Below are 15,764 nucleotides of genomic sequence, written 5' to 3' on the forward strand. Positions count from 1 at the left end.
TTCAAATTATTCTTCTCTATCTCTACACCGCCCACCTTAACTCTTCTCCTTTACTACAAAGTAAGTCAAATTTAATATACAAGGCTTAGTAACAATAAACTATTTTAGCACCGTGGCTTCTTTTTTTTCACTTTTCTTGTTTTCACTATCTACACTTTTTTTTAGTTTCTCATTTTCTCTTATACATATATAATTTTGAATGAGATTAGTATATCCTATTGTATAATACTTTACATAAAATAGTCACATCAATGATTATATTACATTAGTAAACCATATGGATGGTTTTGGGCTTTAAAGTGCAAATCTCATCTAGCAAAATATTTTTGAGAATAAAAGGTCGAATATTCGAAGATAGCAAATGCAAGTTTTGACAGTAATTATTTAAAAACCATGACTTGAACAAAAGAAAGAACTATGGCACAGCATCAGGTTGTTTCTCAGGCAAAGAAACCTCAAACTCCGGCAGTGCAATGCACGACTTATATATCGCATCCAACGTTGGGAATTCCGACTGCAAAAAACAACCATGAATATGATCATATAAAACTCCAACAACACACATGAAATAACGAATCCATAATCTCAATGACTTGATTACCATATCGATATTAAATCTCTTTGCAGTAATTGCAATTTGAGGAGCCAAGAACACATCTGCCTGCGGTTTTGCCATAATCACATTCATCGTAAACAAAATATCCACACATTCTTGCAAAGTAACGGGAAGAAAAGTTTACCATGTAGGCCGTGTCTCCTGTAGAAAACGTGCCAGCACAGTCTTTCAGCAGCTTTTCAAGGGCTAGATTTAAAACCAGTCAGAATAAGGTTACAATGGACATGAAATGCTCTACACGATTAGCAAAATAAATTCATCGAGTTTACAAGTTTTCTATTCATGTAATGGAGGTCGATGAAAGACGAAGATATATCATGAAACTATAGAAAACTAATTAGAATCTCACCCAAGAAGCCTTTCTCTATATGGATCTGCACCCAAGCTGCTCGCTCTTCCGGCCCAAACTTTTCCTCAACATATTTCTGCAACAATCATGAGTAACACCAAACTATCAAACCTTGAGTTGTTTCTAATGTTATGCCTATTTGAAAACTGACCATGACCGCCATCATGTGAAGAGGCTGTATACTGGATGACACAATACTTGCAGCCTGTCACAATTCCAAATTCGAAAGAAACCAGATGCTCATGAAACAAGACAAGCATCTAAAACATCCAAAATGGCACATAACGTTTTGAAAAATGTATGATATGTAACAAAAATATTATCCAAAACGACATTGACCTGAAGATTGATCGCTCGAAGTTGAGGATCAGATGGCAACAAAGGATTTTGAGGATAATTTTGTTCCAAATGCTGTCAGGAAAAAAGGACATTGCAACTTAACCATTAACTGTTTTCAGCATCAAAAGAAGAGATAAACGAAAACTCTAGCATTGCGTTGAATAAAGTTACAGACCAGTATAATTGCATATGAGTCTGAAACAACTACATCTCCATCAACCAATACTGGAACATAGTGAAGGGGATTTAATTTCTCAAATTCTGCAAGCCAAAATGCAATTTATTGTAATAACACAAAATGTAAGAATGCCTTAGGACTACATTCAGAACACACAAGCCAACATATGTCTATTCTACATCCAACAAGATCGAATTTTTTTCACATTTCCATTTCTAAGTGCTCTATTTATTTTCAACTGATCCACACAAGAGTTGTATAGTCCACTTATCATAAAAAGCCCCAATTTTTCCACATTTTCAGTAATTTCACTATTGTTTGCTCTCAAGCATTGATCGAAACAAAAGCATCAATCCTATGCTATATCACTACTTTTCTTGAAAACCAAAAAGAGGGGAATTAAAGGGAGACAGACCTGGAGTGAATTGGTCTCCTTTATCAAGATTGACAGCCCTGTACTCGTAAGAAAGTCCTGCAAATCACATATATGTGTAAAGATCCAATTTTTATAAGAGAATTGAGGGCAGACGATGGATGGAAGAGCAAACCTTTAAGATTCAAAGCAAATCGAACGCGCCAAGAACAAGAGCTCTGCCAATAGGAGTAGAGTAGTAGCTTGGGAGCTGATGATGATGACTGAACCTGCACCTGTTTTTTTGATTAACCAACTTCTTACACAACAGATTCCCTTCACTGAATTAAATATGGAGAGAGAAGGAAAGAGAGAGACCTTGTCCTGGGGTTCCATAGTAGAGTTGAGATGCAGTTGGCAAATTGGAAGTTCAGTTGTCAAGAATGGAGAAACAAATTTCCAGCCTATCTCAAGGTCAAAAAATATGTTAATTAGTTGAGTTAGGTGCGCTAACTTATTTGATTAGAATTTAGTCTTCTATATCTCTAAACCATCCAACTTCATTAATATTCAAGGCTTAGTAAATAAAATATTAATATTTGGATTTATTCCCTGAACAGTAAGCCCGTCTAGCTCAGTTGGTAGAGCGCAAGGCTCTTAACCTTGTGGTCGTGGGTTCGAGCCCCACGGTGGGCGCTTTTTTGCTTTCTCTATTTACACTCTTTTTAACTTTCTCTTTTTCTCTATTTACACTTTTTTTTACTTTCTCATTTTCTCTTATTACATAGTTTTACTCTTTTTTTACTTTCTCTATTTACACTCTTTGTTTACTTTCTCGTTTTCTCTATTTACACCTTTATTTTTACTTTCTCATTTTCTCTTATTGCATACATATATAATTTTGAATGAAATTAAAATATCCTATTTTATTATATTTTACATAAAATATTTATATCATCTTGGTTCTCGTATTACCTAATGTGACATCCGATATACATATTACATACGCAATTGAGAAATCATTCTGGTAGAAAAACTTGTTATATAGTATCTCTAATAAAAAGAAAATTTTAGATGTAAATATTATAAAAATTCCATCAATAGTTTAGGGGCATTTCAATATGAAAAACAGGAAAAAAAAAGTGAACTACATTTTTGGCATCTAAACATTGAAATCGCATCAAATGTGGTATTCAACTATAAAAATATCCTCAAATGTCCCTAGGCCTGGATGTAAAAAAAAGAGTGATGCTAAATGGCCATAATATGGTCAGCCATAAACTTAAAATATTAATAAAAATTTATGTGATTAATGCTAATTCAACAAAATCGATGCACCTCAAAAAGAGTAAACATGTTGAGACTATTGTGTCATTTACTTGAAATATACAACTCCTAATATCTTTTATGCAAATATAAGTATAACCCATGTAGTTGAATAATTTTTTTTATATTTTTAATTCATTATACTCCGTAGTTCGTAAATGCATTGGTTTCATTTTCTTTTTTTGTTAAATTTTAATTATTAACCATATTATAGTTTGATTCCATATAAAAAATATTATTTTTTTATTATTGCATCATAGTAATTTAGTTTCAATTAATCATAGTTCAGTTTCAATTTTGATCACTAATTTAATTACTATTTCAATGATTATAATTTATAAGTTATTTATTAATTGATTAATTCAAATTTTAGTTGATCTTATATTTTATGAAGAATTTTATTTAATCACAGATTTATTAAAATAATGGAGAGTAAACATTTCACAAAATATTAAATAGTACTAATATATGCGTATGCAATACTAGTAATTAATTAGTATTTACGTATCACTAGTATACAAATAAATATATTGACTATGAAGCTATAATACTATATATTTCAATGAAGAAATATAAATAAAGAGTGTGGAATTGAAATTTACTACCGCAATCAAGTAAAAGGGTAATAGTGTAAACATTGTTTAAGCATTAAATAAGGTAATTAAATGATTTCTATTCATAGTATTTATATTTACTATAATGTCATTTTATGGTCAGCCACATTATGGCCGCATAGCATTTCCCAAAAAAAAATCATTGTACTTTTTTTTCTTCCAAAAATAACCTTTAGATCTTAAGGGGTATCTTAGTCTATTTGTGATAAGAGATACTATCACTATTTTCTCATTTGAATTTGCAGAGACGTTTAACACTATGTATAAAATTTGTGTACAATAAATCTATGAAAACTAGAATAGGAAAATCTGCATAAAAAGTTGGAGTAGGTCAGAAAATTGTCATTTCTCCTTTATCACCAATAGACTAAAATGCCCCTTAAGGACCGGAGAGTATTTTAGACTTAAAAAAAAGTCCAAAAAGTGCAAAGTTCCTCCAGTAATATTACATCAAAGTCTAGAGACATGTGAGGATATTTTTAAAGTTTGGGGATCGCGTTTGATACAATTTTAAATTTTAAAGTCCCTTCAAAAACATGTTATATTTAATGCCTCTACCTTAAAAGATGAAAGGAAAATTTAGCGAAATTTTAAGATTGTTACTTGTTTAGAGTCAGAAGAGTAAATGATACAAGTGTTTTAGGTATATGTGATGTAGATTATTGTACTTTATGTAGGATCATTGTTTTACTAATTAGAAATTAATTGTTGTGCTCAGTTGGCTTCAAATTTGATATCTCGAACGTGTTAGGCCATCCACAACGCTGTTCCTATACCGTTCCTTAAACCACTATTTGAGGGCCCCACTGTACTTTTTTACTTCATTCCTTAACTAAGGAACAGAACCTGCAACCCTCCGTTCCTTAACCGTTCCTTAAATTACTATTCATTCAATTTCATTTTTTTTTATTTCCAACCCAATTCAATTTAAATAAACACACTTTAATAAAAAACAAACACACTTTATTAAAAACCACACAACATTAAAAAAAAATTCAACTTAAACTTAAAAAAAATAAAAAAACACACAATTAAACGTGGGAAAATAAAAAAACTACTCCGCCGGCGAATCATCCTCCGGAGGCGGTCGAGGTTTAGGGGGAGGAGGAAGACCAAGAATTCCTGCCATATGCACAATTCCGTTCCACCAGGCCGTGAATTGGGCGTACGAGAAGCGGGAAGTGTCCGCCATTGTGGCGGTTATGTACGCCACCATAAGTGTGTCCGAGCCTCCCCGCGAGCCCGATCCCGAGGCCGACTGTCTTGATTCGCCTCGGCCCTTCCTCGCTCTAGCCGCCTTTGCCGCCTTCGTCCCTTGCGGCCGACGGCGCCCACGGCTAGATCCCCCGTATTCGTCGGGCGTTGGATCCCCTGTACCCCCAAACACCCGCGGTTCACCCTCGCTGGCCTCACCGGTGTCACCAGACGAGTAGTTGCCGCTCGCCGTGTGCTTCGTGCGCTTTGAGGTTGAGCCCGAGCTCGAGCGGACACCGCCGGCCCACCTTTCCTCGTCCTTGACAAGCTGCCAAATATCAACATATTTGAACTGTAGACCCGTGTCCTGGTAGAAGACGCGCAAAGCCGCCCTCAGAATGTCGGCGCCCGAAGCTCCGCTTTGGTAGTTCGCCGCTTCGGCCGAGTAGATGCCGCAAAATTTTTTGACCTGTGCGTCGACTCGGCCAAAGTGAGCACGGAGCAATGTATATTTGCGCTTCCGGGCCCCTTTCGGCTTAGTCTGGTGGTAGACATCACGGACCTTTTCCCAGAAGCACTTGGCGGCTTGTTGGTTCCCGACGATGAGATCGTACGAGACGGTGAGCCAGGCGGTGTACACCGCCTTAGTTTCTTCATTGTTGTACGGATGCCGGCCCAGATCCTCCAGTTTCTCCTCCTCCTCCTCCTCGGGTGCCTCAAACGCAGCCCTAGAGCTTCCACCGCCTCGGCTTCCTCCTTGGGTGGGTTCAACGGGGATATCCTCCCGAATCTGGGACAAACCCTGAGAAAGCCGCGAGCCGGGTGGTCGAGCGTAGGCATCCACATCGAAAGTGGGTGGTTGGTACCCACCCGGCGTCGCCGACCCCTGGGTGCCCGGAGTCGACGATCCGGAACCACCAAGTGTGTTGTACATGGTCTCCCAATCGCCGAACGCGTTGAGATCCCACCCACCGGAGCCGCCACCGCCGTAATTCCCGTCGCTGGACATTTTGTGAAGGAGATTGAAATAGAAAATTGGAGAGGATTTGATGTTGGTTTAGGAAGAGTAGATGTGTAGTTGTGTGTGAAATGTAATAAATTAGGTGTATTTATAGAATAAGAAAATATAAATAAAAATAAAAAAATTTAAAAAAAGTTAAAAAAAAACGGTAATATTACCGTTAACAAAAAAAAAATTTAAAATCATCATCGCTGACGTGTCCCACTCGCGGGCCGGCGAGTGGGATGCACGCACGAAGCGGGGAGCGCCACGTCGCCCCAGCGCGTGGCGGCACAAGCCGTGCCGCGTTCCGTGCCGTCGGCACCCGGAACGGAATGGGAACAGAATGGGAGCGGAATGGTGCGCCGCAACGCGTTCCGCGGCGAAACCGTTCCGGCGGAACGCCGGCGGCACGCGTTGCGGGTGCCCTTAGGAGCAATGTTTGTTATCTTGCCAATTAATCAGCTTTCGTGCCTATTTGCTTTACATTTCTTGTGTAGTTATGTTGGTTCATCATAATCCAAAATTATTGTTCTAAATCAATTAAATAACGTAACCATACTCCTCTATGTGGAATTGACCCCAATGTATTATTTTGACGTTGTATTCTTGCAATAGAAGTATTATTAAGAAAAGCAATTGAATTTGTTTGTGTTCATTTGATATCGAAACATTATGCTCTAAATACACATCGCTTATTAAACTATTGGTATTTTTTGTAAATATTGTATTAAAGTTCATCTGAAATTAAAACACACATATATAAAATAATTCGATTCCGAATTCAAAGTTTATAAATACAATTTCATTCAAAATAAATTTCTTCGTCATACTCCTAGACCCTTGTTCGAATATAATTTCTCGGTTAGAATATCGATTTTACCTTTAAACTGAACTTGATGCTTATATATATCATTTGGTCACCCAAATCTAGTCATAAAACTTTTATTTTTTTTAATGTTTATACCATGCATATTGGGAATACTACAATGAATGATAGTTAGCATATTTTATTTGTTATTTAATGGTAACCTTAGCCATGCAACGCATGAAGCCTTCCCAATGAAACATATGGCTAACAACTTCAGTTCTTTTTAACTGAGGGAAGAGGTCAAATACATAGTAGTAGTACTCCCCATAATTCGTCATCATTTGACTCGGCACGGATTTTAAGAAATGTAATAAAAAATGAGTTGAAAAAGTTAGTGGCATGTGAGTCCTATTTTATATACTCCCTCCGTCCCGCACTACTTGCACTTATTTCCTTTCTGGGCGTCCCAAGTTATTTGCACTCTTTCCATTTTTAGTAACAATTTATACCTACAGCCGTAATTGTTGACTTTGTCTATCACTCATTCCTTAATCTCCGTGCCCAAAAGGAAATGTGCGAGTAGTGCGGGACGGAGGGAGTATTAGTATTATAATAAAATGTGAGTGAGAATGATTTAGTGGAATATGGGATCCATTATCAAAAATGGTAAAAGTGAAAGGTGATAAATTTTTAAGGACAGACGAAAATGGAAATAAGTGACAAATTTTCAGGGGGCGGAAGGAAGGAGTATAATTTTATTTTCTAAAGGTCATGATATTCTGACCTCAAACACAAACCACATCTTCAATATAGTACATATTCTGACCTCAAATAAAAACCACATACTACTCAATAATGGTTGTATATAACATCTCTGATTGTACATTCAGAGTTATATATAGAGAGAGAGATATGGGAGAGACAAACAACAAAGGCAAAGTGTGTGTGACTGGTGGAACTGGCTTTCTTGGTTCATGGATGGTCAAAAGGCTTCTTCAACATGGCTATCATGTCAACACAATTAATTAAAAAATAAGTAAAACAAATCGAGCTTTGATTTTTATCCAATTCATAAATTAACGACATTAATAACAATTTATTCCGACTCGACAAAGCGGAAAAGGGACCTCAACTACCTCACGAATCTCGACCGGCCCGAGAGCTTCGGCGCAGCGATCGGGGGGTGCGCGGGCGTGTTCCACGTGGCGCACCCGCTCGACTTTGAGGAGAGTGAAGATAGAGAGAGTGGTGAAGGGAGGCGTGGGGATTCTGCGCGCGTGCGTGGACGCCAAGACCCTGAATTCGTTTGAGTATATTGTTGGAATGTTGACATTACGATTGAGGAATTGCATGAATTTTTATCGGTTAATTACCCCCAATATCAGCTACCATCCACAGAGTAAGTTCTTGTAATTCTACATTATTAAATATATTAACATATGTTTGAGTTATTGATTTTGCAGTGAGTTTAAGAATTTGATTCGTGTTAAATTCCCGGTGTTGTCAAGCGGAAAGCTACTCGAAAGTCGATTCAAGTTCGAAAATGGGATTCAAGAAATGTACGATGGAGCCATCAAATCCTTCAAACAATTATGTTTTCGTGCAATAACTTGCAAACCACATATTATGAAGACGACTTAGGTTTTATTTATTTGTAGGTTTATGTAATAATTCTGTTGTGTCGATTTGTCTTTGGGCAAAGATTTAAAGAGCTAATCTTATGTTTGTGTGATTGAATATGCTCACAAATAGTGTGATTTAATTTGTTAGACCAAATTATTCTATTTAATGATCTGATTATTGTATTATGTTCCAATAAAGCACCTTATTTGGTTAAAGTCAATCCAGTGTGTTAGGGAGATATTATCAAACGTGAACAAAACGGATATCCTGAAAGGCGTGAAAACACTTTCAGAGCAAATCAATTTGACGGTTCTACCAATATTTGATCGGATACAATTCAGGTTTTGAAGTATATCGTATGTTGATTCTGTTATACTTTTTTTTGAACCAGAAATGATCTATAAGAAGGAGGTTGAAGATGAAACGTTGCATCTCCGTTGCAGCTCGACCCCAGCTAGGGGCTCTGCCCCTTGGACCCCGCTCTCGGAGGCGCTGCCCCTGAACCCCCGTCCAATCATAACGAATTCTAACAAGTGTGCACTCCGCATTTCCAACTTATTTGATATCTCATTATGATCATATTGATCAATCAAGTTAATTCAATTACACTAAAATATCCAACACAGTGTAAATTACAACACCCTGACCGTTCATTATTCAAAGCACTCCTATAATCGGGGAAGGACAGCTGATCATTGTAAAATTAAGTAATCAACGATTCAAAACTACATGCTCCATCCGGCTCACAATAGAAGTCACATTTAGTGTGAGCGCATGTTTTAAGAAATGTAAAGAATAATATGTTGAAACAATTAGTAATATCTATTTGCCAAAAAACAAATGTTTAGAATAACTCATTTTTATCAAATACTAATCACTTAAAAAAATGCGCCGTTGCCAGGGATTGAACTCGGGTCACCTGGGTGACAGGCTGGAATGCTTACCAGTGTGACCCATAAGGGTTATACGTCATTAGGGTAAGACGCATAATGCTTATGCGTCTTTGAACGATGCATAACCCTTGTGTGTCACTCCCCCATTCGGAATAAATCTAATCTCCTTCATTAAAATGGAATTCCATTAGTTCTCTAGAACAAAAATAGAATTGTTCCATTCAAGAAATGTACGATGGAGCCATCAAATCCTTCAAACAATTTGATCTTCTTTGATTATGTTTTCGTGCAATAACTTGCAAACCAGACGACTTAGGATCATTGTAAAATTAAGTAATCAAAGATTCAAAACTACATGCTCCATCCGGCTCACAGTAGAAGTCACATTTAGTGTTTTAAGAAATGTAAAGAATAATATGTTGAAAAAATTAGTGAAATATGAGGTTCATTTTTTATATTGGTTTTATATAAAATACTGAGTGAAGTAAGTTAGTGGAATGTGAAATCTACTTATCATTTATGGTAAAAATGAAATGTGACTGTTATTATGGAACAGACTGATATAGCAAAATGTGATTCTTATTATGGGACAAATGGAGTATTAGACATTATCAAATGTTGTAGCAGGTGAAGAGAACCAAAAACTAATTGGCAACTGACATTTCATTGTGATGCCTAAATTAAATAAAGCTGACTTAATTAATTTGAATAAACTAATCATGCGACAGCTATATAATTACTTTACTTTATTCCATGTCTATATTTGGCTCGAAAATATTCAAAAGGTGAAGACTGCGATAGGTCTAAATATCAAACCTCATACTCCCCTTCCCCAAGTATAACTTCTACACATTTTTAATAATATAGTCCCAATCTACGATTGAATTTAATGTAACCTCTTCAACAATATATGTTGTAGAATTTTTGGATCTTTCAATCAAATACAAAGTAGCCTCTCTATATGCAAAACAAGACAACAATATATATATGGTCGGGAATTTTTGGATCTTTCAATTAATAATATCGACAAACTTTCCAATTTTATTTCTGTTCTAGTCTCAGTCAAAAATTTATGTTAATTGTGCCACCAATGTTATTTTGTCAAAGTAATTAAATTAAAATTTTATACAAAGACTCATGTGTTATACTGGTCATCATAAAAACAATGTGAAATGACAATACTTATAAGTAAGAGTTGATTTATCAAGATTATATATATAAAAAATTATGCTTACAAAATTTATATTCTTTTATGCATACGAAATTAATAGCATATACTCCTATGTAACACATCAGTCCACCATCATATGTCAAACTTTCATATTTCTTTCTTCTAACTTTTCTAAAATATTCAATTTCTAATCGCCTTTGTACATTGTGATTTCAAATTAAAATATTGAATGCACACACAATTTCACTATTTGAAATCCAAATCGTGAATCGTATCCTCTTACATTGTGAATGGTAGTAGTATATGATATGTATGTGATGAATTGTGTTCTTAAATTACGATTGACGAGCAGAATAAACTTTATTTAATATAGAATTAATACAGAATAACTGTTCCACACATTAACTTTCCCTTGCCAAACTAGAAAAGTCCAAGCTTTTTGCAACTTTCAATTGCTCCATCATACATTTCTTCCAGTCCATACTTGTACTTATACCCTGTTTCCAGAAGCTTCCTTGACGAAATCTCATATGTTCTTCCAATAGAACTACCAAAAAGACGATGCAAATTTAATCATAAGAAAAAATAAAAGAAAATAGTAATAGTTAGACACTAACCAATCAGGAGGCGCAATTTGATAGTTAGGATATCTGTTACAAAGCAACTGATACAATTCATCAATGGTGGTTCCGACAGCTGAACAAATATACCTCCCTTTCGCATCACCCGACTCGAAAAGGAAAATCTGCGCGCTCGCCACATCATCAACGTGCACAACATCAATCGAACCCGCTAAGTACTTGTACGAGTCAGCATTCCCTGCAACCACAGGGCGAACCCAGAAAAAAAAATGTTGGTAAATGCGTTATCGCAACTATATATTTTCTTACCGTCTGAATAAGTATGTGCATACTAAAAATAATACTCATACACAAAATAAAGCCTATAATATGTCTAGTAAATTTTGAAATTAGTACAATACAATAATCAAACTTAAAACTCTGTTTATGTGATACTTTTTTACTTTTTTCTTTTACTATATGAAAATTTTCTTTTCTTTTCTCTAACCAATTTTTTGCACTTTTTCTTTGTTTCTTTCTCCAATTTCAGTTTCTCCTAAAACTCCAATCTCTGATAATTGGCCTTCAGTTGTGTCAATATAGCATGGACTAAAGATGATTTTGGATAATTTCAATAAAATTATTGTGTGGTAGGAACTTAAGCCCTTGGTAGTTACCGACAAATTTCTTTTTTTTATAATGTGCACGTGTCACTGCAATAAAAAAAAAAAGTTGGATTTGGTCAATCCCTTGGTAGTTACCAACGAATTTTTTTTATAATGTGCACGTGTCACTGCAATAAAAAAAGTTGGATTTGGTCAATCCCTTGGCAGTTACCGACGAATTTCTCACAGAATGCCCATAGTCCACGGCTAAAAAATTGACAACATGGAAATTTCCAACGGAAATTTTCTGTTGGTAACTCTGATTATCGACGGAAAAATAGGAATTACCGTAAGTAAAATTGTTGTTTTCTGTAGTGTGACGAACGAAATAAAAACTAACCGAGTAGCATAGACACGAGCGTGTAGACAGAAGCAGGGCAGCGGGGGCCGATGAAGGGGCCGTGTATGTAAGTGGGAAGCAGCGTGACGACGTCGAGCCCGTGTTTCTCTCCGAATTCTAACGCAGCTTTTTCCGTCAAGGTCTTGGCCGCCGCGTAGGCAGCCACCGGGGGCGGAGATTTGTGGACGAGGTCGAGGTTGGACCAGGACTCCTCGTCGATTGTGGCGGAGCTTTTGCCGGAGAAGATGGCTGCGACAGCGGAGGAAGTGTAGATGGCTCGTTTGACTGTTTTGGCGTCGAGGCAGGCTTGGAGAATGGAGAGGGTGGAAGTGGTGGAGGTTTCGCCGGAGTTGGTTGTGGTTGTGTCGGTGGGCATTTGATGAGCGACGAGGAATACGCCGATGCAGCCGGCGATGGCGGCTCGGAATGTGTCGGGTTGGTTGAGATCGGCCTCGAATATTCTGAGCCTTTCTGCTGAGCTTGGTAGGTCTTTGAGAAACCCTAGCTCTAGTGTGTGTTTGTGTTTGCATGGATATACTATATATCAATTAATTAAGTGAAATAAAAAATGTAATGATAATTGTATGGTCAAAGTGATTTATTGACTATTGTTGTTAATCATAGTTTATGTCTCCAATTTTGAGTGTTTTCCAAAAAAATGTCAAAAAGATTGCCTTATTAGAGCATGTATAACAAGAGATCTTGTGATAAAATTAGGGGTGTCGAAACGGGTACCCGCAGATACCCAAACCCGATTTTGCGGGTACCCGTACCCGAAAACTTCAATATTATACTACCCAATCCCGACACGTATAGTTATACGGGTAACCCGATACCCGCATCAGGTATCCCAAACCGACAATTGCAGGTACCCAAACCCGCTGGCATAATTTGAATTGTGTATTATATTATAATGGTATTATGCTTTTAGTTTTCGCTTATCATCAATGTTAGTCATCTAATACAATAATTTTGTGTACATGTTTGTAATTCTAGAATGGATTTTGGGATTGTTGCTAGTTGCTACACTATGATTTTATATTTGTATTTTAAAAGTAACTAAAATAAAATATTTTAAAACCCTAACCCTAAAAATAACTGGTATTATCGGGTTTAATGGGTATACCCGCGAGGGTAGTGGGTATACCCATACCCGCAAAAATTTAAAACAAACTACCCGATCCCGCCCCGTTTCCCTTTGTCGTCGGGTAGTGGGTCGGGTTGAGGGTTTCCCGATACCCGCTACCCGTTTCGACACCCCTAGATAAAATGTTTACTCGGCCTTGTCAGATTATTAGGTCAATGAAAGAATCCGGCAGGCTCATTAACTATTCAGTTTCGAGATTTTGAAATGTGAGACATCTTTTATACCTAGATGGTTCAAATCCTATATAAGTTTGCATGATGAGGAAAAAATAGAGAAATTTTCTAAGGCATATACATTTATCACTCAAAATAAATACTCAAGCAATAGTTTTTCTGTATCAAGATTTTTAATGTATTAATATTGATTTACATCACTGGCGGATTCAATTAAGTACCCCAAAATATGGAAGTAGCCTAGTGGTAAATGCATCACCCTTCCACAACATCAACTCAGGATCGATTCCTCCTGAGTGCATTTTTGTCCATTTCTCTCAGGCGCATTTTTGGCCATTATAGTTTCTAATAAGATATGTTTAGATATAATCATTTATTAATTGTTTGCTCATTTACTTCATATAGTTTCTAATAATATTTGACTAAATATATACTACTATTTGTTTTCTCCTTTACTTCATACATAATAAAGCTATATGGTTGAATATAATCTTTATTAGCATTTATGATCACTACTATTGTGCTCATATTCTAGATTATATAGAAAATATGATGCATTTTATTTTTAGATTAAATATTTCGGACTTTCTATAAACTAATATAAATTCTTTGTTGTATAAATATCTAAGAATCCATAATTTAATAGTGAAAAATTTTCAAATAATAACGCTAAAAATAATTTTTTTTATTTAATAAATGACTTAATAGAAAAATTGACATAACAGAGGAAAAAAGACCGATTGAATTTTATATTTTCAAGTCAATATAATTATTTATCGTACCCCCAATATGAAATTTCTGGATCTGCCACTGATTTACACTGGCATCAAATTATTTAATTAAATGGTGTGTGGAAGAGAAATAGAAACAAAAAAATTGAAAATGAAACAAACCTGTATTAGATCTAACAGTTGTGTTGACATAATAACCATGTTGAAGAAGTCTCATAACCAGCCATGATCCAACATATCCATTGCCACCAGTTACACACACTTTGCCTTTCTCTATATTTTTGTTTTCCATCTTATACATATATTGTTATGGGAATATATATTTCTTAATTAACAAATTACTAGTCAATTTATAGCTGGTAATGGAAGCAGGTATTGCGATTCTAATGGTAATAAACTCATGCATAACGGATGTGATTAGTCATGTTGTTAGTGTGGATCCACAAATCCTCATATTCCAAAATTTCCTTCAACTTACATTTGCGTATAAAATTTATATACATAATAAGTGTCGTAATCTTCATTTTAGGAAGATTGTTTCGTGCTCAAAATATTATGAGTCGATTTCTAAATGAAGAAATAGAATACAAAAGAAAATTGAGTAATACTAGTTGTTACAGAGATACATTTGTCAAACATATTTTGTAATTTGTATATATGATTTTATTTAATGTTAAGAAGTAATTTAAAATTTGAATATATAACATAGTAGATTAATTAAGTATGTGAGTGTGTGGATGAATCCAGTGGCGGACGCAGAAAATTATTTTAGCAAGGGCTGCACTGTATGCTACCTTCATCTACGATAAATACTTTTTTTTTATCGTGGATTGTACTAGGTTTGATACAATCGGTAAAATAAGAAACAGATAGAGATAAAAGTGTTCGAAATAGTGTTAGTGGAAATTATGTTCCACCTTAAGGAAGAAAAACTTATCATATAGAATAATTTTGATGAACGAATAAAAATAGAAAAACATGACATTTTTTCGCAGGCAAATATAATGTACAATGCATAAATATTTTATAAATAAAAATAAATTAATATATAAATCGAAATGTTTTGTGAATTATATAATTTAGATGACATTGCTATGAAGAAGTAACCCTATTATAAGATATAGAATTGGTTGAAAATTAAGCTGTAAATTTAGAATTTTGGTTATGTTTATATATAAATCACATTTAAAAATTAACATAACACATTTATCAAAATTAGTTTAAACTTGTTAATTTGGGCTCAATTTTTGATGCACTACTTATTAAATAGTTGCTTTATTATTAGTATTATACTAGTTCCTTTTCTTCATCTTCTTCGCAACGGCTGCCATTAATTTTTCTTTGACTTCCTCTGCAATTTTTGCTTTATTAGCAATAATTCAGCCCTTCCAACCATTACACTTTCTAGGATTTAGTCTCTAACATCACTCAAATGGCATGGGCTTGATACATAGGTTTTGAAATTATTAAAAAAATTAGAAATAGAAAATTCAACAAAAAAGCTTCTTGGGAGGGGCTTAAGCCCCTTGTCTTGCCTTACTGTGTCCGCCAATGGATGAATCAATAAAAACGATTGATATTTATTACACGACGGAGGAAGTTAAAAATAAAAAATAAAAAAAAGGAAATGATTTTGAAAGAGGGTTGACGACTTTGAGACCAAAGTGAAGACACTTGTCTCT

The 15,764-nt window shown here is 35.3% G+C and overlaps 2 protein-coding genes and 1 non-coding gene across 6 annotated transcripts; 1 reads left to right on the forward strand and 2 right to left on the reverse strand.

Moving 5' to 3' along the window:
* Positions 1–190: 190 nt before the first annotated feature.
* Positions 191–2,347, reverse strand: LOC121765887 (glutathione S-transferase 2-like). 3 transcript variants are annotated; one of them, XM_042162168.1, is made up of 10 exons: positions 2,213–2,347; positions 2,031–2,130; positions 1,898–1,954; positions 1,480–1,565; positions 1,305–1,376; positions 1,117–1,170; positions 966–1,041; positions 741–802; positions 602–661; positions 191–514 (listed from the first exon to the last, which is right to left on the reverse strand). In XM_042162168.1, exons 1-10 carry the CDS (start codon positions 2,228–2,230, stop codon positions 416–418), a joined length of 684 nt encoding a protein of 227 aa, XP_042018102.1. In that variant the 5' UTR covers positions 2,231–2,347; the 3' UTR covers positions 191–415. The 3 variants fall into 3 exon arrangements, with proteins under 3 accessions (XP_042018102.1, XP_042018103.1, XP_042018104.1); XM_042162169.1 differs by having other exon boundaries at positions 2,031–2,124; positions 2,213–2,323; XM_042162170.1 differs by having other exon boundaries at positions 741–757; positions 2,213–2,273.
* Positions 2,348–2,457: 110 nt separating this feature from the next.
* Positions 2,458–2,530, forward strand: TRNAK-CUU. The gene has a single exon. It is a non-coding gene; the product is annotated as a tRNA-Lys (tRNA).
* Positions 2,531–10,811: 8,281 nt separating this feature from the next.
* Positions 10,812–14,382, reverse strand: LOC121764594 (protein BRI1-5 ENHANCED 1-like). 2 transcript variants are annotated; one of them, XM_042160607.1, is made up of 4 exons: positions 14,245–14,382; positions 12,032–12,538; positions 11,084–11,285; positions 10,812–11,013 (listed from the first exon to the last, which is right to left on the reverse strand). In XM_042160607.1, exons 1-4 carry the CDS (start codon positions 14,372–14,374, stop codon positions 10,887–10,889), a joined length of 966 nt encoding a protein of 321 aa, XP_042016541.1. In that variant the 5' UTR covers positions 14,375–14,382; the 3' UTR covers positions 10,812–10,886. The 2 variants fall into 2 exon arrangements, with proteins under 2 accessions (XP_042016541.1, XP_042016540.1); XM_042160606.1 differs by having other exon boundaries at positions 12,032–12,568.
* Positions 14,383–15,764: the final 1,382 nt, after the last annotated feature.

Source organism: Salvia splendens, chromosome 14 (genome assembly GCF_004379255.2).
Source record: "Salvia splendens isolate huo1 chromosome 14, SspV2, whole genome shotgun sequence".
Taxonomy (NCBI): domain Eukaryota; kingdom Viridiplantae; phylum Streptophyta; class Magnoliopsida; order Lamiales; family Lamiaceae; genus Salvia; species Salvia splendens.